The 27,686-nt window shown below is 45.2% G+C and overlaps 1 protein-coding gene across 1 annotated transcript in view; it reads left to right on the top strand.

Annotated features, from left to right (window-relative positions):
• LOC134957793 (calcium-activated chloride channel regulator 1-like) overlaps positions 1-27,686 on the top strand; it is a 262,420-nt gene that overhangs the window by 162,328 nt on the left and 72,406 nt on the right. The window contains exons 5-6 of the mRNA XM_063939962.1: positions 18,101-18,209; positions 23,375-23,552. Of these exons, the coding sequence (XP_063796032.1) occupies positions 18,101-18,209; positions 23,375-23,552 (287 nt within the window). The remainder of the gene's footprint in view (positions 1-18,100; positions 18,210-23,374; positions 23,553-27,686) is intronic.

Raw genomic sequence — 27,686 nt, 5'->3', positions numbered from 1 at the left:
TCTTGATGGTAATGTCGTTCAAACCTCTGTAGTCGATGCACGGCCGCAGACCACCATCTTTCTTTTTTACAAAAAAGAAGCCTGCGCCGGCTGGGGAAGAAGAAGGTCGAATGAACCCCTTTGCTAGGTTCTCTTTAATGTATTCCTCCATAGAATGCGTCTCAGGCAGAGACAACGGATAAGTTCGGCCTCGAGGTGGAACCTTCCCTGGAACGAGATCAATCGGGCAGTCCCATTCTCTATGAGGAGGAAGGATATCAGCAGAAGCTTTACTGAACACATCCGTGAAATCTTGATATGGAGGAGGTGGAACATCAGACGACCTGGGGGAGGAAGAACAGACAGGCAATACTTTAAACAAACATGTCTCTGCACAGGAGGAACCCCATGCCAGGATTTGCGTAGTCGTCCAATCAATTGTAGGATTGTGAAGACGGAGCCATGGAAGGCCCAGGACCACAGGATGTGTGGCTCTTGGAATCACTAAAAGTGAAATAAGTTCGGAATGAAGAACTCCCACTCTCAGACGAACTGGTAGAGTCCTTAGAGCAATAACAGTATCAAAAATTTTACTGCCATCCACGGCAGTTAAGGAAAAGGAGGAAGGAAGTCTCTCGGTGGGTAGGGACCACCGTTTAACATAGGCTTCAGTAATAAAGTTCCCAGCTGCTCCGGAATCAAGGAGAGCAATGACGTTCCGATAACGTTGAGCAACTTGAAGCGAGACTGGGAGATTACAATCATGAGGAGATGGAGAGGAGATCATTACTCCTAGCCGGCCCTCTCCTGGGCGAGCTAGGGTTTGGAGTTTTCCCGGACGTTCGGGACAGGCATTGATGGTGTGAGACGGAGCTGCACAGTAAAGACAAAGAGACTCAGAGAGACGTCTTCGGCGCTCAGCAGGAGTTAAACGGGAACGGCCAATTTGCATGGGCTCATCTTTAGATGGTGACAGTTGACGAGGAGGAGGAGCAGAAGATTTTGGAGCAGATGATCTTCCACGCTCAGTTGCTCTCTCTCTGAAACGTAAATCAACTTTCGTGCAGAGTGAGATTAGCTCATCTAACTTAGAAGGTAAGTCTCTGGTAGCTAACTCATCTTTAATAAGCTCAGATAAGCCATGCCAGAATGCAGCATACAGGGCCTCGTCGTTCCATGCCAGTTCGGATGCCAGGATCTGGAACTGTATCAGATATTGTCCTACAGTACGTGACCCCTGGCGTAAACGGAGAATCTCGGATGAAGCTGAGGTTACCCGGCCTGGCTCGTCGAAGATGCGCCTGAATGTTGACACGAATGCAGTGTAAGAAGATAGCAGGGTGTCGGACCTCTCCCATAACGGTGATGCCCAGTCAAGGGCGGAGCCACTGAGAAGAGAGATGATGTAGGCAATTTTTGTACGGTCACTGGGAAAATTGCCAGGTTGTAGCTCAAACTGAATCTCACACTGGTTGAGAAATCCCCTGCAGAATCTTGGAGATCCGTCAAATTTTGCTGGCGTTGGAAGATGAAGACGTGGAGCAGAAATGGGTAAGGTGGGTGGGGTTATAGCTGGAGTCACTGTGGTTGACGCACCAGATGCGCCTGATCCACGGAGAGTTGTCTGAATCCCATCCAGCCGAGTAGAGAGATCCTGGAGACAGCGGATGATGTGGCCCTGTGCAGCCTCCTGATGTTCTAGTCGGGCTGCCAGTTCTTGCATCGGCCTGGCCGCTTGATCCTGGTCTCCGGCTGGATTCATTAGGTCAGTGCTTACTGTCACAACTGAGGGCCTGAGCTGACGGGAGGCAGCCTCAGTTGTAGGGGCTGAGATGTACCGGAACCTGGGAGGTTGTATCAGACCCCTGGACATGTAAGTAACATGAATAATAACTGCCCGAAGGCGTGACCACGACAACTTGGATAAAAGTCAATGATGTTTATTATGACAACTCCGCAACACAGCAGCAGTAAAAGAAAACGTAAAAGTCAGCAAATAATAAATACAGTTCCTGGGTACTACAGGATGGCAGGAGCCACAGGGCACTGGTAGTGTGAGATAGTTCTTATGATCTTCTAGATGGAAAGTCCTTACCAGGCCCGACTGTAGCAATGGAGATAACCCAGGATTGTGCCAGCTGGTGTTCCAGGAAAAGCTGGGTTGCTGAAGGTAAAACAGCTGCTGTGGATACTGGCTGGAACCAGACTGTTGTTAGCACAGAGTGGATACTGTCTGGAACCAGTTAAATAATAAATGAACTTGGGAGCGATGAAATATGAACTGAAATGTAGAACTTGAGAGCGGAGAAATAATAATACTGGTGGAGAGTGGTAAAGTGTAGAAAGGACACCGGCCCTTTAAGGGAAGCTGTACTCTGCTGGAAGCTGAGCTGGAAGCAGGTAATGTTGTAGCTGGAAACAGATGAATCCACAATGGATTGGAGAGTCAGGCTACACCGCAGGTGGAATGCTGGTGCGGGTCTCTATGGTGGAAGTCTTGAGACAGGAGCTGGAACCTGGAAGACAATCACAGGAGAGAGACAAACAGGAACTAGGTTTGACAACCAAAGCACTGACGCCTTCCTTGCTCAGGCACAGTGTATTTATACCTGCAGCAAGGAAGGGATTGGCTAGGCAATTATGCAGATTAACAATACTGACAACAGATTGGAGGAAATGATCAGCTGACAGAATCCAAGATGGCTGCGCCCATGCAGACACTTGGAGGGAAGTTTGGTTTGTAATCCATGTGGTAATGAAAACAGTAATGGCGGCGCCGGCCACTGGAGACAGGAGACGCCAGGCTGACAAGTGCACATCCAACCACGCGGACACAGCGGAGGCCGCGGCTGACGTAATCGCCACTCTGACACTCTGCATGCAGAAGCTCAGGGACGGCGACGGAGGCCGCGGGAGACGCCATGCCAGATGTAATAAGGCGTTATTGTGACAGCGTCTCAGAGAGACAGGAGAGGATGCAGGAATGTGAACATTAGGATAACAGATGGGATCCGGTCCTGGAGCGCTGAGCCAGCCTTAGGAGGCATCTGATGGGTAAGAAATGGCGTCCAGATACCCGGATCGTGACAAAACCTGCAGTATCAGTGTTGTTCAAGTGCAGGTGAGAGGGTGGTGCATGTGGTAAGTATAAAAAGATGTAAAAGAAAGTGTGAGTGAATAGAGCTGGATAATGGACATAAACAATGAACCAAGTATGATGAACAAAAGGGGTACGATGAAAAGAAGGTTGGAGTCTGAAGCCAATGGTGAGTGTGCAAGATGGGACCATGGTTTGTATCTGAAACCTATGGTACGTGTGAGAAGTGAAGTATAACACACTGTGACTATGTGTTAGGAAAGATGCACCAGAATAGGTGCGGGGAAAAGTGTACCTGAAGGTTTGAGACCGAAAATTGTACATAAGGTGATGTAGGTGGTCCTATGCCAGAAGGATTGGAGGTGAAGAGTGAATCAATTAGGAGTATGAAAAGGGAGCCGGAGAAACTTGCATGTTGGATTAGTCACTACCTCTTTAATGAGGGATATAGTAGTGTTTAGTAATCCCCATGAATGAATAAATAAGTGAAACAGGAAGTAAAAATTGGGATGAAAAATACAAGTTCAAAAAGTAAGACATAAGGAATCATGACGGAAGTGCAGCAAGTAGGTTAATCTCATACAGAGTACAGGTACCTTACAAGAATACACTATAATTGATAAATTCATTTAGACCTGAAGGTTTGAGGCCTCCTAACCTAAAGGTCCACTCACTTTCCTTTTTAAGAAGTTCTTTAATGAGATCGCCCCCGCGTATGCCTAAATCGACTTTGTCCAGTCCAAAGGCACGCATCTCACAAGACAGGCCTTGATGTCGAGCGTGGTAGTGCCTGGCGACAGATGTTAATTTTTTGCCTTTCTGCAAATCTGATGCTGCATTCCTAATGGAGCCCATGTGCTCAAGAATTCTTGTTTTAAATTTTCTCGTTGTCATGCCGACATACCGTTGGTTACAGCTACAGACTAAACAGTAGACCACTCCTTGTGTATCACAGTTGAAAAAATGTTGGATGGAGATGTCGTGTCCCAATCTATCCTTCACCTTCTCAGTTATTTGTATCTGTGGGTAGGCTTTGCATTGCCCACAGGGGAAGGATCCCGTAACATTTCTTGATTTCTATGGATCACGTAAAAAGTGACTTTGAACGAGCATGTCTTTGATGTTACTTGATCTTCTCCAACTGATCTGCAGAGTAGGATCTAGAAGGGGTGATAACTCTGGGTCTAGGTGGAGAACTGGAAGATGTTTTTGGATTGCATTTTTCAATAAGCGCCATTCCGGACAAAAAGTACCCACAAACCGGATTTTTGAGTCTTCACTATTCACTTGAGGTTTATTTTGGAAGATCAGGGATTCTCTTTTGATTTTAAAGACGGAATGTTGGGCTCTCCTTAAAGAGCGTTTGCGATATCCTCGGGCTTGTAATCTTGTCATCAGTTCTCGACTCTTCTGTTTGTAAACTATATCTTCTGTGCAGTTTCGCCTGAGGCGAAGGAATTCCCCTTTGGGGATATTCTCAATAGTTGGCGGAAAATGCGAGCTTGTCTGATACAGGATGCTATTGGTAGCTGTATCTTTACGATACAGCTCTGTGGCCAAAGATCCACCAATTGTTTTGTAAATGTTCACGTCCAGAAAAGAGACCTTATCTTTGTTTATTGTGTGTGTAAGAAAAATGTTGAGATTATTGGCGTTTAAGATGCTTATAAAGTCCAATAACGTTTTTTCATCACTATCCCAAATCACAAAGATATCATCAATGTATCTCAGCCAATTGATGATGTGTTGTGTATATTGATGGTTAACATCGCTGAATACAATGGTCTGTTCCCACCAGCCAAGGAACAAGTTGGCATACGTGGGAGCACATGCTGCTCCCATGGCTGTCCCCCGAATTTGCTGAAAAAAATTGATCACCAAACGTGAAGTAATTTTTGTGTAATACAAAACTCAACATCTCGCAAAGGAAGTCATTGAATGGATTTTTCTCTTCCATATCCAAGAAGAATTTAGTAGCTTGTACCCCTTGTTGATGGGAGATGCTACTGTACAAGGCCTCCACGTCCAGAGTTACCAAGATGCAATTTTCATCCAGACAGATGTCATGTATTTTTCGTAGAAGATCTGAGGTCTCTTAGATAGGAAGGTAATGTCATTACATGGTCCCTGAGATGTAAGTCCAGGAACTTGCTGGGTGTTTCTAGGAGGCCTCCATTGCCTGAGACAATGGGTCTCCCTGGTGGTTTATTGATGTTCTTATGTATCTTTGGTAATAAGTAAAATGTGGGAACTCTAGGATTAGACACCGTGAGATACTTGGCTTATTGTTTTGTGATGGTTCCAATGGCTGATGCCTCTTCGATCATGTGCATATATTGTTTGTGGAATTTGGCTGTTGGACTGAGTGGTAGTCTTAAGTAACAGGATGTATCAAGTAATTGTCTATGTGCTTCCTCCTCATACATATCGACGGGCCATAGTACGATATTGCCTCCCTTGTCGGAAGGTTTGATGACAATATCAGTCCAAGATTGAATTTCTTTCAAGGCTTGTCTCTCTCTGAATTTGAGATTCTTGGTGAGGTACTGGGTGTCGTGGGCTTATATCTCAGTAATCGCCAGCGGGTGTCCAATCAGCGGAAGGGTGTGTCCGTCCTATTATGGTTGTGGCACAGGTGTGATCACTGAGTAGATGTGTTCAGCCACGTAAACTTTCAATCAGGCGCCCAGTGCATGAGAAATGAACAAAAAATGAAAAGGTGTCAGTTAAAATGAAACAAATCACTAAGAAATGACAGCATTGAGTAATGCTTTTAGCCCCCTGGATTCACAGCACTGCTACACGGCACCTGATTCCTATAAAGACATCGACACGGGTAATATCTGTTTCCAGGTTTACCCGTGTGATTATACTGTCTTTTTTCTTATATGCAATACATATTACTTTAGTAGCCTGTATTTTTTTTTTTTTTAAATCAAGTAGTTTTTATTGAGTTTTATGTCACAAACAAACAAAACAAAACATCAACATTGAAATTTAACTATAACTTTAACAGTTGCCATCAATAAACCGTTTTTTCCAATCACATTTTGGTGTGCGTGTTGTTTCTTATCATATATAGTTACATATATATATCCATGACGAGGAGTATCCATAGTTTTACAATGTCGCTCATGTGCTTAATACTTGTTCGCCCAGCCCTGCGCCACCCCAGCGGCCCCACATCTCCGTAAACCGAGAGGTGGAACCCCGTATTTTATACATATGTCTCTCATGGCGAATTACCTCGTTCACCAACGCCCTCCAGTGCTCCACCCTAGGTATATCAGCAGAGAACCAGACCCTAGCAATAACCACCTTAGCTAGCGTTGTGAGACACAAGACATATTTGTACAGCAAAACAGAGTGCGTCTCCTCCAAATCTAGCCCAAATAAACATATGCCAGGATCTAATGTAGGAAGGGACGGTGCTGTCATGACTACATCACCCCAAACTCTATGCCAGAAAAGGGAAATCTCAGGGCAGTCCCACAATAAGTGCCAAAATCCGGCATCAGCTGCCTGACACCTGGGGCAATTAGAATCTTCCCTAAGACCAGCCCTCTGCATACCAATCGGAGTGCGATAGGACCTGTGTAGAATGTAGAAAAAAACCTGCTTATACCTTATACATGGAGTAGTGTATTTAAGTGAACTCATAATCTGAAGCCACTGCTCTTGGGACAATTGCCCCAAGTCAGTCTCCCATTTAGTACGGAGATTGTTTAATAGATCGGGATAGTTATTGTTATTTAGAGCAGCATATATGGTAGACACCTTCCCCCTCCGGCTCATTGAAGCAAGCAGCGTTTTAACAGGTGAGTCAGCAATCGATGGTGGGCCGTGAGGGAATTGGGTCTGTATAGCATGTCTAAGCCGAAAGTATCGGAACATACCTGTGTTAGGCACATCAAATTCGATCTTAAGTTGCTGAAATTACTTCAGCACTCCACCGTGGTATAGCTGACCCAGTGCCACTACTCCCCTAGCAATCCATATGTTATCTAGCGACATCTCATATAGCTCAGGGTATGCACTGTTGAACCACAATGGAGTACAGGTATCATGTCCCTCCCAGTCATACAAAGTGTGCGCATAACGCCAAATAAGCAAGGCTTGACGCAACAAGGGAGGCATGCCAGACGTTGAGAGACCAGAAAGGAGAAGTTGAAGAGGAGAGAGAGAGAAAGCAGGAGAGCACTCCGTCCACTCAGCCAGAAACCCCCTCATCGTATCCCCCAGATAGCCCCCAGTCCATTCACTCAGATGGGCCAGCTGAGTGGCCACATAGTACAGTCTGAGATCTGGGAGGCTTGCTCCGCCAGACATCTGAGATCTGCACATCGTTCTTATAGAGACCCGCGCCTGCCTGCCACTCCATATAAATGAGGATAAAACTCCCTCAATAACAGTAAAGATTTTCTTGGGAAGGTAGACCGGGGAATTCTGTAGAGCATAGAGAAACTTTGGCTGCATCACCATTTTAAATAAATTGACCCTACCCAGGACAGACAACGGTAATTTTTTCCAGCTATGTGCCTTTTCTTTAAATGTCGCTAGTATGGGGTCAATATTTTGGGCCATATAGCTACTCGCCATAGGAGTAATCCAGATGCCTAAATATTTAAATCGCAGTGTCCATTGCAAAGGATACGCCCCCTGTGTGTTTTCGGGAAGAAGGCCAGAGATAGGAAAAATGTGGGATTTGTCCCAGTTAATTAGCAGACCGGAAAAGATACCAAAATTCTCCACTACATGTAATGCTGTACGTAGGGAGTCATCAGAGTCCTGCAGGAAAAGTAGCATGTCATCCGCGTATAGCGCCACCACATCCACATGACCCCCAATCTCAACTCCCCTGACCCCGCCATTACCTCGCAGCAGGGCGGCCAACGGCTCCACGGCCATCTCAAACAGTGCAGGAGACAGGGGGCAGCCCTGTCGAGTGCCCCTCTCCAGTGCAAAAAGCTCAGACGTGAAACCATTGGCCGTCACACGAGCCACGGGCAAGGAATACAATAATTGGATAAAGCCAATAAAACGAGGACCAAAGGCAAATTTCTCCAGCACCCCCCATAGGTACCTCCACTCTACGGAGTCGAACGCTTTGGCCGCATCAAGGGACACCACCACCGCGTCCGATCCCCCCACATCATTTCTCTGGAGATGGCAGAACAATCTACGTAAATTTTGGGCCGTGGACTTACCCGGCATAAAGCCCGTCTGGTCTGGATGAATTATCGTTGTAATTACCGAATTCAATCGAGATGCCAAGATTTTTGCTAATATTTTTACATCAGTGTTGAGGAGGGAAATGGGTCGATAGGACTCGGGGAGCAGGGGGTCTTTCCCTGGTTTCAGCAGGACAATTATATTGGCCTCTGCCATAGAACGCGGGAGGGCCCCACCCTTTAAGAGTAGTTCAAACAGTTGTAGGAGATAGGGGGCAAAGAAAGTAATGTATTTTTTATAGACCTCGCCCGGGAGTCCATCCGATCCCGGTGCCTTAGACGCCGGGAGAGACAGGATCGCGGCCTCCACCTCCTCCACCGTGATAGGCGCATCCAGAGCCCCAGAGTCCTCCCGGGACAAGCATGGCAAGGTCAGCTGAGCCAAAAAATCCCCCAGCTGATCATCAGAGTAATCGGCTCGGGATGCATAGAGCGAGGTATAGTAACTACGGAAAGTCTCCGCCACCTTTGATCCAGAGTAACACATTTGGCCAGCAGAGTCTTTCACACACTGAATTACTGTTCTAGGGGAGTCAGATCGGGCCAAAAAGGCCAAATAGCTACCATTCATCTCAGCCCGAAAATACTGCTCATGTCCCGCAAAAAGGAGTCTACGTCTGGATTTCTCAAATAAACAATCCGACCACTCATTCTGCGCGTTCTTCCACAACAATTCATCAGACCGCAAATGGGTATTAAGATATTGAGATTCCAACTGCTGGCACAAATATTCCAACCGCATCTCCTCCCTTTTACTGAACGCTTTAACTTCAGAGATCCGCTTTATAAAGGAGCCCCGCAGAAACGCCTTAAAAGCATCATGCTTCATTGTCAGAACATTGTATAGTGAATTATCTTCCTGGAACCCTTCCCAGGCGGCCACCAGATCCTCACCCTTCCCCAGCAGAGTCAACCAAAAGGGATTAAGCTTCCACATTTTTGCTCCCTGCTCCCAACCTATATCAACTGTGACCAAAACAGGAGAATGATCCGATATGCCCCTAGGGAGATAATCCACCGCCAGTACGTCCGGGGACAAACCATGGGAGACCAACACCAAATCAATACGAGAAAAAGCGTGATGGGTAGCGGATTGACAGGAGAACTGAGTGGCCGCGGGATTTCGACATCTCCATATATCCACCAGCCCCATCTCCCCCACCAGTCCTGCGAATGAGGTAGGGGACGCCATGGGAGGGGAAGATGCAACCGACTCCCTCCACCTGTCCATACCACCATCCATGACATTGTTAAAATCTCCCAGACATATCACAGGGGTGGCAGGGGACCGGGCCAGAAAACGGGCAGCGTGCCGGAGGACCTCATTGTTATATGGCGGGGGGACATATACTGCTAATATATTAAACAGTCGGCTGTTAATATGGGCTCGTAGGAAGACGTACCTGCCATATTGGTCAGTTTCACATTCATCCATATGAAATTGTACGGACTTTTTAATCATTACAGAAACGCCTCTTGCATTGCTAGAGAAGGTGGAATGATACACGTGACTGACCCATGGTTTTCTAAGCGCCAACACTCTACCTCCATGCAAATGTGTTTCAGAAAGACAAATTATGTCTGCCTGATATTTTTTAACCTGAGTCAGGACTAACGATCTTTTGATTTTTTCATTCAATCCCCGAACGTTCCAGCTGAGCAGACGGAGCCCTTCAGAAACAGTAGACATAGAAATCATACCGGAGAGGGATAACAGGATAGGTTAAAGAGACATATAGCAGAGCCTGGCATCGCAGCATATCAACGTTGAGCCAACAGTACATAGGGACAGGAATAACCAGTCCCCCTACGTTCCTGGAGGCACATGAGCACAAAGCAACATAATGCAGAGAATACACGTCTTTGCAAAATACGCACAGAGCTAAAAAGTGATGGCTTGGAAAAAAATAAACTAACCCCCCCCGCACCCACCCTGTATCACCTAATAACGCAGTGTAGCAGAACACACACATAGTCAAAAATTGATGGCATGAAAAAAAAAAAAAAACTAACCCCCCCCACACCCACCCTGTATCACCTTGCGAACATAAGGTATACCTGGATCCCATAACTCCCACCAAAGTAACTAAGCTAAGGGATAGGGGCCTAACTAAGATCCCAAAGAAATGCCCCTACACTATCTTCGGCATAAACTCTCCTCAGAATACCAGTAGAAGTATTACCCTAACCCTGGAAAAATAAAAAAAGAAGGAAGAAAAAGAAAAGAAAAACATATCTAGCAGCGTACCCCAACATATAAAAACGAGACTGAGATTAATATCAACATTAGGCTGCTCAACATTGCCCCCCTAGTACTTTGCATATATATCCACAGCATGACTAGCGTATCGTGATTTGGAACAGTTAGTCTTAGCCAGCAATAAGAAAGTAACAGATCAACAAATGTATGATATTACATCAACGAGGAGGACGAGGCTGTCGTTCCAACCATGCAGCAGCATCTTGAGGAGTGGAGAAGAAATGAGTGGTGTTATCAGACACCACCCTCAGTTTGGCCGGGAACAGCATAGAGTATTGTATATTGCGGTCACGGAGTTGACGCTTAACATGCAGAAACTGTGATCTACTCTTTTGCACCTCCAGGGCAAAGTCAGGGAAAACGGATATATTATGTCCATCTAGTTGGATAGGGCCCTGTGTCCGGGCCATGCGGAGTATAGCGTCACGGTCCTTAAAATGTAGGAAACGAGCAATAAATGTTCTAGCCGGAGCCCCGGGTGGTGGCGGTCTAGGCGGGAGCCTGTGCGCTCGTTCCACCGCGAATTGAGAGGTAAATGCTTCTTTGCCAAATAATTTAATAAGCCAATTTTCCAGAAAGGATTCCGGGGAGGTGCCCTCTGCCCTCTCAGGGAGCCCAACAAACCGAACGTTGTTGCGCCGTAGTCTCCCCTCGATATCGGACATTTTACTCTGCATAGATATCACCTGGGTAGATAGGTCGGCCACTTTCAATTGTAAGGGTGATGTAGTGTCTTCCAGATCTGATATCCGATGCTCAGTTTCACTCACTCTTTCCCGGATTTTTTGTAGATCCTGTCTTAAGAGAGAGACGTCCGCCTGGACTTGCCCAATCCTGTCTGTGACCCTTTGCTCAGACGCAGCAATGGCCTGTAGTATTTGCTGGGTAGACTGAACCTGCTCAGTGGGGTCAGGGGCAGCGACCTCAGCCGCAGGCGGGGATGGGTCAGTGTCACCCTGCTTTGCCGAATGAGTTGCCTGTTGCGACCTAGCGAATTTCTCCAGTTTTGCAGCGGCGCTCGCCGCGCTCTGACCTCCTTTCACCATTGCAGCACTGGACGCGAAGTCAGGACTCCAAGGATATTACAGCAAAAAAGTCTCTGAGCAGTATCAGGTCAGCACAGGTGCTGGAGCCGCTCGGATCGGGCAGATATGATAAATAATAATGTAGCAAAGTAGAGCAGGCTTATGAGCACACCACAAAATAGGTTGTATGCAGAGAATAGGAGATTAGCTGATTCAGCTCAAGAGCAAAACTATGTGGTTATTGCAGGTTTGCAGGGAGCATATAAGGACTGTGCTGTTTCCTTCCTTATTATTGCTCTCTATTCCCCTTCTTCTTCTGTATAATCAGGAACTCCTCAGTGGATGTAGGGGGAGTAATAATTTTGTATTTTATATATATTTTCTTTTTTTTTTTCCTTTCCCCCTTCTTCCGTTTTATTGGGGCACCACACTTTTGGTTATTTATTAAGCCCAGGAGGGAGATATAGAGGAAGCTCCAGCCACAGCTCACTTTATTGTATTGCACCACCAGATGGCGCTGAGAGACCAGTTTCACATGTGCAGACTAGAGAAAAGAAAAGAGGATGGCGGCTTCGCGGGCTTTCCTCCCTGCACTCACCCGCCCGCCGGATCCTCTGGTAGTCACCGCTACTCCCGGCCGTCAGTCAGGAACTCTTCAGTCTCCGATCCCCAGCTGGGGGATCACTGCAGGGCCGCCGTCAGGAGCGCTGTCGCGTGTCCCACGCGTCTTCTCTCCAGCTCCGGCACGCAGAGAGGCAGGGAGCCGGGCCAGCACACTGGAGGGGTCTGACACAAGGAGCCGCTTCACGCTCCCGGCCAGCGCGGATGACAGCAGGGGCAGCACACCTTCCTATGCCCGCAGGTAGGTCCCAGGAGTCACGGGTTAGGGGAAAAAGGATGTTTTAGCAGGATTATTATGGAGAGCTAGAGTTGCACACTGCTACTCCATTCCGATCCAAGCCACGCCCCCCTAGTAGCCTGTATTTAAACCCATTTATTATCCAAGGTTTACCTGTGCTACTATATTGTCTCTTTTTTTCTTGTATGCAATTCATACCGTTTTAGTAGCCTGTTTTGATTCAGATCTATTTATTATCAACTGTGGTTCTATCAATTTTTCTGAATGATCTATCTTTGTCTTAGTATCATAACAATTACAGCTCTTAAAGAAACATCCCTTTTCAGTAGCTGTATTTACTTAGATCTTTAGATTTTTTGACTGGATCCATTAATTTATTTAATTCACTTTAATTATCCATCATTAATTTATTCTCATAGCTATTAATTCAGACTCAGCTTTATATTTAATTCAGGCCTAAATAGTACAGAGATCTGTAATAATTGACATTTGGTGTTCTCTTTTTGAACTTCCCTTCAGAATGTTATCTTTGTTTTTCCTATATTTAATTACACTTCAGTGATCTATCTTTTGTGTATATCCATTTCGTTATAGCGGTGTATTTATATCAACAAATTAAGGATATTTATGGCTCCTTTTGGAGATATTATCTACTATTAGTATCAACATTGTGATACCATTTGCAGAGCCGTCTCCTTTGCTTCCCCTTTTTTTTTAACATGGCTATCACTCAGTGATTCACAGGTGACTATATTCACTATCCGGTATTTACATCCGATACCGTATACCATAATATATTGAGCAACTATCATCATTTAATCATTGAGAACGATTGTCTCATTGAGAATCTCTTTTTCTGACTATCGCTACAATTTCGGGATTGATTCAGGGGTTCACCCCTGTCTAACATTGGCAGCAGATCCCCCTTTTCACTGTACCCCCTTACCCCCCATTACTTTCTTCAACACTTCATGAACTCTCATCGGTGATTCCAGAAGCAACTTTATTAATTCTCTACTATCATACCACACTGGTAACGCCCGAATCCTTCCGATCTTTGAAGCTAAGCAGTGTTGGGCCAAGTCAGTACTCGAGTGGGAGACTCTTGAGGAATACTCGGTTTAGTATAAAATTTGGGCGGCTAGGCTCAGTGTCTAACACCGACAGCAGATTCATCTTTTCTTTATTCAATTTGTTTTCTATCTCTATCCTTACGCCAGTTACAAGCAATACAGCCGATCTGATTATTAATCCAAACTATTACTGAGGCGCTAAGTGTCTAGCTCTATTTCAAGATTATACAGCTCAGGCAGTCAGTTGAGACCTATTTATGGATTGACCATACATTTGAAAGATTTATGTTACCCAGGCAACTTGGAACCATTATCTGACATTAACATCAGTATTACCGGTTCCAGTGTTTACTTATTTACTTTTTTCTCTACCTGCACATTCAACTACTATGTGTTTTATGTATATTATCAATAAATATTGAATTTGAATCCATTTCTTTGATACTTTCATAATTATACAAGAGTGCACCCACAAAAGAGTCTTCTTTTCTCCTTTTGTCTAGTTTGTTACTCATCTGGTATGTGAGCTTGACTTCACTACTGGAGTTATTATGGACGTCCAATAACTGTTTCAGACTATTCCTAGTGCCGGAAGAAAAGATTAATAATCATCTATATACCTTATAAATAAAATGGCCATATTCTTTAAATGATTATCATCATCATAAAACAATTGCTGTTCCACCACATACATGAAGGCGGTAACATATGATGGAGCTACCGAGGACCTCCATCGCACAACCCGCCCTCTATAGAAAAAAATCGCCAATTGAACAAAAAATATTTACTAGTCCAAAAAGCATCAATAGTTTGATAAAAAATAAAAAAATCAATGGGTGGCCCCTTATAAAGAGGGTTATCTAGTGGTGCAAGTAGAAAAAATGTCTTAGTGGTACTGTGTGCGCGTGCCTTCAGTGTGCGTGCCACAAAATGTGTGTGGCCAAATGCCACATGGGGCGTGGCCAATTAAAATGGGGGCGTGATACACATGGGGGGGCAGATACACAAATGACCCCAATAGTGCCAGATACACATATGACCCCAATAGTGCCAGATACACATATGCCCCCAGAGTGTCAGATACACATATACCCCCACCATGCCAGATACGCCCCCACCATGCCAGATATGCTCCTACAGTGCCTGATATGCCCCCGCAGTGCCAGATACACAAATGCCCCCAGTAGTGCCAGATATACCCCAATAGTGCCAGATACACATTGCCTCATAGTGCCAGATACAAATTACCCCACAGTGCCAGATACACATTGCCCCACAGTGCCAGATAGACATTGCCCCACACACATATGCCCCACAGTCAGTGCCAGATACACATGTCCCCACAGTGCCAGATACACATATGCCCCACAGTGCCAGATACACATATGCCCCTCTGTGCCAGATACACATGTCCCCACAGTGCCAGATACACATTGTCCCACAATGCCAAATACAGATTGTCTGTTGTTGCTGCTATGTGAGGAGAGGAGAGTGCAGCACGCGCCTCTCCTGCCCCTCAATGCTCAGTGAGTGAAATGAGTCCGGTCTCCAGCAGTGGGTATCTTAAAAGAGGTGCTGGTTCATTAGCCAATCAGAGCTCGCAGACCGGCAGCAAATCAGGAGCCCCAGTTGCCGATCCAGGAGCTCTGATTGGCTAACAATCCGGGGCCTCATTTGAGATTCACCCCGCCGTAGCTGCTGCAGACCGGACAACATCACTGAGCATTAAGGGGTAGGAGAGGCGCTGTGCTGCACACTCCTCCCCTCACATAACAGCGGCTGCGGGTAAGGTGGACGGCCCAGCAGAACTGCGTACTGGCTGGCAATTTCTTACCGGTACACAGTACCGCCCTGTACCGCTATACTTGCAGCACTGGGTTATCAGTGATAAAAATTCTGACTGCCTCCACGCCTTGTGAATGGGGGATACCAGAGTAGATACTTGTAACATCTGCACGACACATTATGGTATTATCTGGCAAAGGACCTAACTCATTAAGGGCGACCAACAAAGAAGTAATGTCTTTTAAATAGCAGGGGATATTCTGTATGCAAGGGTTAAGTATAAAGTCGTGATACACTGCAATTGGGTGATATAAAGAATCCCTTGCGGAGACAATGGGACATCCTGGAGGATTTGTTAGTGTCTTATGTATTTTGGGGATGGTAGACAAAAGCAGAGCTTTTGGGGATATTACTGTCAATGCTTGGTGTAATTCAGACGATACGATGCCATTTTGTTTGGCTTCCAGTAGTATATCAATAGTTCCTTCTTAGAATTTAAAGTAGGATCCTTGGTTAGTTCTTCATAAGTCTCATTATCAGATTGTTGACATTCAGATTCTTTCTGATATAATCTCACGTCCTGTATGACTATTGCTTGACTTTATCCGCACCCCTATTTATGATGTCTGTCCTAGTAGAGAGGTATTGTCTTCATATGTGAGATTCTGATGGTAATTATCCGACTGTTATTGTATATTGCCCCCCTCTTCCAATAGCCGAGTAAAGGTTTTAATTGAGGGACTGTTTGTAGATGGATCAAACTTTGATCTTTGTATTATCTTTCTTAGCTGTTGGGGTACAGTGGAGTCAGAGAAAGTCCCAGTAGTGGAGTTGCCAAAAAAAAAAAAGTAGATATATCTGCAGATCATTTAATCTGCAGATATATCTATAAACGGACCGGGCAGTGTGTTTAGCCGTCAATCAACTCCGGCTGCTGCAGCGTGTGTACGGGCGGTCACCAATATATCAATAGATATATTGTCCATCGGCTATGCTGCAGGGTTGACGCAATATGTCTGTGAATGACGGCATTCACAGACATATCGCTCATACACACTGGCCGACGGGTCAGCGATATATCACCCTTCAATAGAACGGCCGATATATCGGCAAGTGTGTACGCACCATTAGAGTCCTGTTCAAAATTTTAGTATCCATCTTCCATTGGAAGAGGTCCATTGTGGTAGTGGGTATAAATGACAAACCTTTTGATAATATTTTAATCTCTGCTGTTGTTAATATAGTAGAAGGTATATTGAAAATGTATTATTTTACTGGCGAGGAGGTCGTTTGGTGATGTTGCCTCACATTCTGCCTTGCCCGATGAGTCCTTTTGTGGGTGTGGTGTATATAGTTGATCTGGTGTGCGCTCTTAGTGAATGTTGAAGGTTGGGACTCTGCTTCACTAATAGGAGTGCTGGATCTTTCAAACTCTCTAAACCTGGTTCGTTGTTTGTGTTGTTTAGAATACACAAATTTCTCATTGCATGCATTTGAATGACTAAACCATGAATAAACTCTCCTCTGCTCATAATACTGTTGAACTTCTTTTTAAATGTAACAAAGGGCCTAATTCAGATCTGATTGCTCCTGTGCTTTCTCGCACAGTGGGTGATCAGTTCCTAACTGCACATGCGTCTGAGCCACAATGCGCAAGTGTGTCGGGAGGCTACAACGGGCATGGGCGGTCAGCAACGGGATGGTTCGAAGGATCCATTCGCATGAGCGTACACAAGGTGATTGACAGGAAGAGGTCACTTGTGGGTGGCAGCTGACCGTTCACAGGGAGTATCCGGAAAAACGCAGGCGTGTCCAAGCGTTTTGAGGGAATGTGTCTGATGTCAGCTCGGGCCCTGATCAGCAGGATTCAAACGCACTGGATGAGTAAGTCCTGGGCTGCGCAGAGACTGCACAAACTGATTTTTAGCAGCTCTGATACACATAGGAACACACACTTGCACAGCGAAAATTTACTCCCCCTGTTGGCGGCGACTATCTGATCGCAGGACAGCAAAAAACGCAGCCCAGCAATCAGATCTGAATTAGGCCCAAGGTCTTTCTTGTCCTACTCCATGAGTAATTAATTTATCCTGCCCGTTGTGATTGGAATTTTGCAACAAAGTTGCCATTTGCACTTTCTCAAAGGTAGCCAGCTTCTCCTATATAACATTGAGGTCTCGTGTGGATTCATCTATAACCAGTGATAGAAGGTCCATGGAACATTTATTCAATAAAGCTATCCACTTTAGACAAGCAGCTACATTGTAGGCAAGATTTTAAATCTAAAGCCTCTCAGTATCAGATTATTTTTTATAATACTCTGACAAACTAATTCCATCACTAAATCTATAATATTCCATGAAACTAGTGAAATGTTAATGGATACATTGGTTTTGGTCTTATATCATATTGAAACATTTTTTTTTGAGTCATGTCATTTATTTTATAAATTACATTTTATCTTCAAACAAAACTCAGTGTCACATTTTAACATTTGGGAGGCTGTCCCCAGATCTTAATAGCAGGTGATGACATTTTTTTTTTTTATAAGTGGAAGTTTATCTCACTTGGAATTTCTTTATGTGAGTGGAAGTTTATTTTCTGTATTGAACACCTTGGGACAGACTCAGTTATCAGTTAACTCCTGGGTTTAATACCCAAAGCTATTCAATTACTTTGTAATTTCCATCCATCGTGAAATCTATTTAGGTCAAAATCACTTCTTAGAGTATGTACTGGAAACAGAGAGTATCAGCTTCGAAATTCATGAATGTGTGATTTCTCTTTGCAGGACGATTGTTTGTCCATGAATGGGCTCACCTGAGATGGGGAGTATTTGATGAGTACAACAATGATATTCCCTTCTACCTTAGTAAACAAGGAAATGTGGAGGCAACCAGGTAAAATTGAGATACAAATGTGTACAGGCAAAACTTCACTACTATTCCAGGGAGTCGGCAAGGACTATTTGCCTATATCCAATATGTGTACATACATACTATTACACTTTCTTTTGTAAATACTGTTTATTGATTTTCAAGTAAGAGAAACAGACAATTAACAACTGTAAGAGGCAAACAAGATATACCATTACATAGTACATGTGTGTTACAAGTGGTACAAAAAGAAGAGTCAAAAACCACATATCAACCAACAAGCAAAATAAAGCTAGTATGAGACATCAGGCAATGGTATTATAACGCGAGACTACCTGGGCAAAACATAAAATATACAGTAGTGTTATATCCAAACGTAGGGGAAGAAAGGGAAAAAACAGGGAGGGGGGTGTGGAGAAAACTATAGCAGGATGCGGTATTGCGGAGTTGGGGCACCAATGAATAACATGAGAATAACGGATAGGGCAAGGACTTAACCAAACAGTCATACCATGGATTCCCGATAATGTTACAGCACTTTAAAAGAGGGAAAGATAGAGAACATTAAGGAGGAGTATGTCCCTTGATCATAACCCATGATTGGTTCTCAAATAGGTAATTAACTTCAGATTGGGTGGCAGTGTCTAACGTGGAAATATAAGGGCCCCACTTTTTTAGGAATCCCTCTAAGCCTGAGTTAACTTTTAGGATGGTTGATCTGCAATCAAAGTATGTGTATTGAAGCATTACCCTCTGTATTTCTGCCAAGGAAGGAGCAGTCTTAGCAGTCCAGTGCTTCAGTGTGGCCTTTTTAGATATGGTGAATAGCATTGTAAACATAGGGAATAAAGGTTTTATGTATTCACCGTCATTCCAAACAGAAGAATTTATACATAGACAGGCAAGTGAGTTCAGCAACAGAGATAAAGAGAAATTCCTGTTGATAACATAAACACTTTGTTTCAAAAATGTCTAATTTTAGTACAATCCCAGACGCATTGACAGAAAGTGACACTAGTTCCTCTACATTTAGGACACATGTCTGTAGCAGAAGGGTTAATATATGCTCGGATACACAGGGGCAGATATGCCCAGTGAATTGATTTTATATGGACTACTTGTAAGTATGCTGAGCTCAAGGTTTTCATAGTGGAGTTAAAATGGACCAGTATAGAATCATATGATTGGATTCTAGGTATATCACAGTTCCATCTATCAATCAGTTTGACCAGATGAGGTTCAGAGGGCCGATTCACTATAAGATTATATACCTGTTTAATTTTATAGGGATAGCTTTCCCACCATTTTAAGTCCTTTGCAAGGGGAGAGGACGGTGTGCAAAAATATGCTCCCAACTGTACCATTGACAAATAATGACATGTCTGGAGAAATATAAGGAAATAGGAATTCAGGAGTGAAAATTTGTCCCTAAGTACAGCAAATTGAGGAATACTGCTCCCAGGGTCAAAGATCTGGTTCACAGAGCAGAGCCCCCTCTCTCGTCACTGAAGAAATAAAACATTATGCAAGGAAGGGATAAAAGAAGGATTGTCCCATAAAGAAACATACGGAGAAGCAATGTCGCCACATTTTAGCTTCTTATGAAGTTTTATCCAACTTAAATAAGTATCCTGGAATAAAAGATGATTCAAGATGTGGGGAGGAATAAGAGACTTCCTATAAAGAAGAAGAGCGCTAGGAGAAAATTGCCTAAAGATATTAGTATTTAAAGCCAGGACCGTATAAGTGCTTTTTAATAAAGCCAGTCAGCAGCATAACGTAAAAATAAGGAGAAAGGATAGGAAAGATAATCTGGGACACCTGTGCCACCTATCCATCAACAATTTTGAAAAAAAGCAATCTTTGACTATATCCCGTGCCACAAGAAATGTGTAATAGCATGACATAGATGCAGCTCATCCGAATCTCGGAGGCAGATATGGAGTAACTGCATTATGGACACCCTGCCTAGTAAAGAAAGGGGAAGTTTAGCCCTACCATCTATCTTGGCAATCATCTTGGAAAAAGCAGGTGAAAAGTTTAGATAATATAATTTAGATAAGTCAGTAGGTATGATAACCCCAAGATATTTAAAGTGAGTGATTTTAAACGGCTGGGCAGAGGGGAGAGAGGAAAGAAGAGTAAGAAAAATATTTCATGGGGAGCAGTTCAGACTTGGTGATATTGATCTTACAACCTGCTGTTTGCCCAAACTCTGAAATCAAGTGCAGAACTTCTGGTATCGAGGAAGCAGGATTAGAAGCAAACAGCAGCATGTTGTCTGCAAATAAGGCAACTTTAAGCTCAATATCACCAATATGGATACCTTATAGGCCGATGAGGCTCTCAGAGCCATTGTTAGTGGTTCAAGAGCTATGGCGAAAAGCAGTGAGGAGAGTGGGCAGCCCTGTCTTCTTCCCTTTTCCTAAGTTTTGACAGGCAGATAGAGCTGCCACATAATTCCTCACATTGACCACCGAGTGCCTTCCTGAAATAAAGCCGGTCTGGTCAGGATGAACAATGTGAGGAAGTATCAGTTTCAGACAGTCCGCCAAAATACTCGCCAATAATTTATAGTCAAGGTTCAGAAGAGAGATCGGGCGGTATAAACACAGAAAAGCTAGATCCCTATCAGGTTTAGGTAGAATTATCAGAATGGCAGAATTAAAATGAGATGGGGGGGGGGGGGGAGAGTCAGCTAGTAATATAGATTTTAATAATCTAAATGACTATTTATTAAAGTAAATAAGACATAGTGTTATATGCAAACAAAGTACAGTGCATTCAATGAGGATGCTAAATAAGCAAACAAGGCCACATTAGCACATATGACAATACGTAGGTAACTGATATGTAAGGAGATCGCTCCAGAGGGTCAGCAATCAGGATAGTTCACGTAGCAGAGTCAGAGATGTGAGTTTCGTTAACGTGAGACAACTTCCTAAGAGGGGCTGAGGCATCAGAGGGTTCGGTGAAATTTTTGAAGGTGTTTCCATAATAAATACGAAGCCTGGTGGGGTGCAGCAGACCACACTTATAGCCTTCAGTAGCAAGCTACGAACAGATAGGGGGAAAGGATTTCTGAGCCCTCAATAACTCAGCTTAGTCCTAGAATATGCGCAATTTATGTCACTCCAGAGGCTGACCAAATTTACACTTTGTGTAGATAATTTACGCAACGAAACAGCGTAACACGTCTCGGACTGTCAGGAGTAGGGCCCACACTACTGTATGTTCCCTCTCAAAAACCATGCCCTTGTAATCCGTCTCAATACCAAGTAATGAGGGAAGAATATTGCGGACAAATAAAGCAGCGCCCTTAACAGATTCTGGTAGCCCAACCAGCCTAATGTTATTTCGACGAGACCTATTTTCTAATTCGTTGATTTTGTTCGAACAGCTGGTAGTTTTCAATGGAAAGCCTTTTAACTGAGTGCTGGAGATCAGTAATATCATGAGAAGCGACACCTATCTGCTGCTCAGTCACAGTGACCCTCTGTGTAAGCTGCTGTAATTGTGCAGTAATGTCAGCCACAGCCTTAGTGAGGAGGGAAGTCATGGTGGCTGTAATAGCCTCTACCACTTCTCTGTAGGTAACGGGCATCAGAGCCCTGATTTACATGCCCTGTTTTGATGGGACCCTCAGCGGCTGCTTTTTTTGTGCATGGGGAGAGCACTGTCAGCGTTTGTGTCCTGCGCCATGTTGCCCACCGATTCTCCTGGTGCGGGGTTTGCGGCATCTGCTGTGATAAGCATCTAGGAGTCACTATTTCAGGTGACTTAAAGGCAGTTAAGAAATGTACCAAAGCAATGAGGAAGGCTAGTCAGATGCTTGACTGCATTGGGAGAGGAATGAGCAGCAGAAAGAAAGAATAATGCCACTGTCTAGACCAGACATTCCCAACCACGGTCCTCAAGGCACACCAACAGTGCAGGTTTTAGTGATATCCAGGCTTCAGCACGGGTGACTTAATTAGTAGCTCAGTTATTTTGATTTAACCATCTGTGCTGCAGCCTGGATATCACTAAAACCTGCACTGTTGGTGTGCCTTGAGGACCGTGGTTGGGAATGTCTGGTCTAGGTCATTGGTACGGCCTCATCTAGAATACTGTGTTCAATTCTGGAGGCCATATCTTCAAAAGGATATTAATACATTAGAGACTGTACAAATAAGGGCAACTAAAATGGTGTATGGCCTACATCACAAAACATACCCAGAAAGACTAAAAAAACTCAATATGTATAGTTTGGAGCAGAGAAGGGAAAGGGGGGTTATGATAGAAACTTTCAACTATATCAAGGGTTTTAATAAAGTCCAGGAGGGAAACATTCTCCAAATGAAGAGAAGCAGTAGGACATGAGTGCATGCACTGAGACTGGAGGGGGGGGAGATTCAGGGGAAATTTGAGGAAAAATTACTTCACAGAAAGGGTAGTGGACAAGTGGAATAGCTTCCCATCAGAGGTGGTGGAGGCTAAGACAGTAAGCAATTTAAACATGCATGGGATAGACAAGGTTATCCTTACAAAGAAATAAGGATCAAATAAGGTTTGAGGTAAAAATAGAGTAAAAAAAGGGGCAGACTAGATGGGCCAAGTGGTTCTTTTCTGCCGTCAAATTCTATGTTTCTATGTTTCTATGTAATGTGAATTGGAGATACAGTGTGGCATAATGTGTACTGATAGCCCTACAAAGAGACATCATGTAAACTAGGAAACTATGATGGTTCAATAAATAAACTACGGCACTACTATGTGGCATTATATTATCTTGGGCACTACTATGGTTCAGAACATAACAAGGGCACTACTATGGGGCATAAAACTATTAACTACTGCGGAGACATGTCTCTCAGTAAGTATTGGAGCAGGAGCCCCTTCAATATGTTGCTATGGGGCCACAAAGTTCTGGTTATGCCCCTGGCACCAGCTCTATGCTAACTGCAAAAGACCCATAACAAATAGGTTTCCCTTCCAGTATGCATGACCTAGAATCACACAAAGCACTTGATACACACCAACGACACTCCCATTACACTCCCACAAGTCAGGGCGGTAACATGCGATTGCATTGCCATGGCCCAGTTCCTGCTCCTATTTCATGGGAGACAGTTTCAGCCAAGTAACGTCTGACTCGGAATAGGATATATGAATAAATAAACATTATTTGCCTCTCTGTGTTTTTCCAGATGCCCTTTGAGTATTGATGGATCAAGTAAGATTGAAGTTTGTCTGGGAGCTAAATGTGATAAAGAGAACTGTGAAATAGACCACACTACTGGAGTCTATGAGGAGGGCTGTGAGTTTTATCCTAACAAGAACCAGATTGCTCCAGAATCTATCATGTATAATCAGGCACTGAACCCAGTAAGTCTTTATAAAAGTACTAGTTACAAGACCATGAAAATGACGGAACAAAAATAGGATTTTAATTACCGGTAAATCCTTTTCTCGTAGTCCGTAGAGGATGCTGGGGTCCACATTAGTACCATGGGGTATAGACGGGTCCACTAGGAGCCACTGGCACTTTAAGAGTTTGAGAGTGTGGGCTGGCTCCTCCCTCTATGCCCCTCCTACCAGATTCAGTTTAGAAACTGTGCCCGAGGAGATAGACAATTTCAAGAGAAGGATTTTACACAGATAGTGGCGAGATTCACACCAGCTTACACACAAGGCAAATCAAGCTAACCAGCTTGAAATATCAGCAATGGCTGAGCAATATTACTTAACCAGTAACAAAACAGTACTTAACCAAGAACTAAGCAGTATTGAACCAAGTAACCACTGCAGGATCACAAAGCGCTGGACGGGCGCCCAGCATCCTCTACGGACTAATAGAAAAGGATTTACCGGTAGGTAATTCAATTCCTATTTTTTCTTACGTCCTAGAGGATGCTGGGGTCCAAATTAGTACCATGGGGATGTACCAAAGCTCCCAGAATGGGAGGAAGAGCGTGGAGGCTCCTGCAGAACTGACCAAACTTCAGGTCCTCAGCGGCCAAAGTACCGAACTTGTAGAACTTTGCAAACATGTTCGACCCAGACCAAGTAGCCGCTTGGCAAAGCTGTAAAGCCGAGACAAACCAGGCAGCCGCCCAGGAAGAACACACCTTACGAGTAGAGGGGGCCTTAACAGACGTAGGACACGGCAATCCTCCTGTAGAATACGCATGCTGGATAGTGAACCTAATCCAGCGAGACATCGTCTGCTTAGAAGCAGGACACCCAAGTTTCTTGGGATCATACAGGACAAACAAAGAGTCCAATTTTCTGTGACGAGCAGTCCTCTTCACATAAATTTTCAGAGCCCTTACAACATCCAAGGACTTTGATGAAATTGAGGAGTCAGTAGCAACTGGCACCACAATAGGTTGGTTGATATGAAATGCCGACACAACCTTCGGAAGGAACTGCTGGCGTGTCCGGAGCTCAGCTCTATCTTCATGGAAGATCAAGTAGGGGCTCTTACAAGACAAAGCCCCCAACTCCGACACACGTCTAGCAGAAGCTAAGGCCAACAAAGTGAGAGCCTTCCACGTGAGAAATTTGACCTCAACCTCCGGTACAGACTCAAACCAATCCGATTGGAGGAACTGTTACACCACGTAAAGATCCCAGGGTGCCGTAGGTGGCACAAAGGGAGGCTGGATGTGCAGAACCCCTTTCAGAAAAGTCTGAACCTCAGGGAGGGAAGCCAATTGTTTCTGTAAGAAAATGGATAGGGCCGAAATCTGGACCTTTACAGATCCCAAACGCAGGCCCATATCCACATCTGCATGCATGAAGAGGAGAAACCGTCCCAGTTGAAACTCCACCGTAGGAACTTCTTTTACTCACACCAAGATACATATTTTTTCCAAATACGATGGAAAGGTTTAGACGTTACTCCTTTCCTAGCCTGTATCAGGGTAGGAATAACCTTGTTCGGAATGCCCTTCCGAGCTAATATCTGGCGTTCAACCTCCATGCCGTCACCGTAGCCGCGGTAAGTCTTGATAAGCGAATGGCCCCTGCTGCAGCAGGTCCTCCCGAAGAGGAAGAGGCATCGGCTCTTCTAGCAGTAGATCCAGAAGATCCGCATACCAAGCCCTTCTTGGCCAGTCCAGAGCAATGAGGATCGCTTGCGGGTCCCTCGACCTGGAACAATACCGCCGAAGCTTCTTGTTAAGATGAGAGGCCATCATATCTATTTGAGGTACACCCCAAAGATCTGTTACCTCCGTGAACACCTCCGGATGGAGTCCCCACTCTCCTGGATGGAGATCGTGTCTGCTGAGGAAGTCTGTTTCCCAGTTGTCTACTCCTAGAATGAAGATTGCCGACAGCGCCAACGCATGTTTTTCTGCCCAGAGGATGATTTTTGTTACCTCTGACATTGCAGCTCTGCTCTTCATTCTGCCATGTCGGTTTATGTAAGCCACCGACGTTACATTTTCCGACTGCTCCTGAATGGCTCGATCTTGGAGAAGACTGTTGTAGACGGCTCTAAGTTCCAGAATGTTTATTGGAAGGCTGGATTCCAGGCTTGACCACCATCCTTGGAAGGTTTCCCCCTGAGTGACTGCGCCTCAGCCCCGGAGACTCGCATCCGTGGTTAGAAGGATCCAGTCCTGAATCCCAAACCTGCGGCCCTCCAGAAGATGAGGTAGTTGCAGCCACCAGAGGAGTAAAATCCTGGCTTTCGGCGACAGACATGGTGCATGTGTAGATGAGATCCCGACCACTTGTCCAGGAGATCCAGTTGGAAGGGCCGAGCATGAAACCTTCCGTACTGTAGAGCCTCGTAAGAGGCCACCATCTTCCCCAGAAGGTGTATGCAGTGATGGACCAAAAACCGGGCTGGCTTCAGGACATCCCGGACCATTGTTTGTATCACCAATGCTTTCTCCTCTGGGAGAAACACCCTCTGCACTTCCATGTCGAGGATCATTCCCAGAAAAGACAACCTCCTGGTCGGCTCCAAATGTGATTTTGGAAGGTTCAGGATACAACCGTGTTTCCTGAGTAGATGAGTCATGAGAACAATGGACTGCAACAACTTCTCCCTGGACGATGCCTTTATCAGCAGACCATCCAGATATGGGATTATGTTCACCCCCTGTCTGCAGAGGAGAACCACCATCTCTGCCATCACCTTAGTGAACACCCTCGGTGCTGTGGAGAGGCCAAATGGCAGTGCTGAAATTGATAGTGACTGTCCAACAGTGCAAATCTGAGATAAGCCTGGTGCGGCAGCCAAATCGGAATGTGAAGGTACGTATCCTTGATATCCAGGGATACCAGAAACTCTCCCTCCTCCAGACCTGAAATCACTGCTCTGAGAGACTCCATTTTGAATTTGGACACCCTCAGGTAAGAGTTCAACAATTTCAAGTTCAAAATTGGACTGACCGAACCATCCGGTTTCGGTACCACGAAAAGGTTTGAATAATATCCCTTGATTTGCATATGAGGTGGAACTGGGACAATGACCTGTGACTTTTCCAATTTTAGGATGGCATCCTGTCGGATAGCCCTGACTGTCAGCAAAGCTGGCAAGCCTGATTTGAAGAATCGGTGAGGCGGGAGTTCTTGAAACTCCAGTTTGTACCTCTGGGAAACAATGGGTGTCATTCCGAACCGATCGCTCGCTGCAGTTTGTCGCAGTGCAGCGATCGGGTCAGAACTGCGCATGCGCTGGTGCCACAGTGCGCCGGCGCATGGCAGCTTTCGTTGCCTAGTGATCGCCTCTGAGACAGAGGCGGTTGCTAGGTGGGAGGGGGCTGAACGGCAGCATTAAGCCGCCGTTTAAGGGGAGCGGTCGGGCCAACGCAGGCGTCGCCGGTCCGTTGGGTGGTCGGGCCGTGACATCACGCAGCAGCTGCGGCCAGCGGGAGCGATGAGCAACTCCCGGCCAGCCGCAGGAGCTGCGCTGGCCGGGAGTTACTCCACAGATACAAAGGCATTGCCTATGTGCGATGCTTTTGTATTTGTGCGGGGGGGGGGGGGGGGGCGGCACTGACATGCGGGGTGGACTAGCCCTGTGCTGGGCGTCCCCCAGCATATCTAAGTTAACGATCGTAGCTGTGCTAAACTTAGCACAGCTACGATCAACTCGGAATGAGGGCCCACCCAGGGATCCAGGCCGGACGACACCCAGACGTGTCTGAAATGTCTGAGTCTCGCACCCACCAGCCAGTCCTCCAGGCTTTGCAGTCCACCATCATGCTGAGGATTTTGAGGAACCAGAAGCAGGTCTCTGGTCCTGGGAGCCTGTGGGTGCAGGCTTTTTGGATTTTGCCCGACCACCTCTAAAGAAAGTGGTAGGAGGCTTGGACTTTTTTGCCTTAGCAGTCCGAAAGGACTGCGGCACAGCTGAAGAAAATGGTTTCTTCATAGAAGGTGTAGCAGAGGGAAGGTAAGGTGACTTACCCGTGGTTGCCATGGAAATCCACGAATCCAATGCTTCCCCAAATAGGGCCTGACCTGTATAGGGTAGGTTCTCCACACTTCTCCTGGATT

Source organism: Pseudophryne corroboree, chromosome 9 (assembly GCF_028390025.1).
Source record: "Pseudophryne corroboree isolate aPseCor3 chromosome 9, aPseCor3.hap2, whole genome shotgun sequence".
NCBI lineage: Eukaryota > Metazoa > Chordata > Amphibia > Anura > Myobatrachidae > Pseudophryne > Pseudophryne corroboree.
The sequence above is the reverse complement of the archived record's forward strand: the minus strand, read 5'-3'. Positions and strand labels throughout refer to the sequence as shown.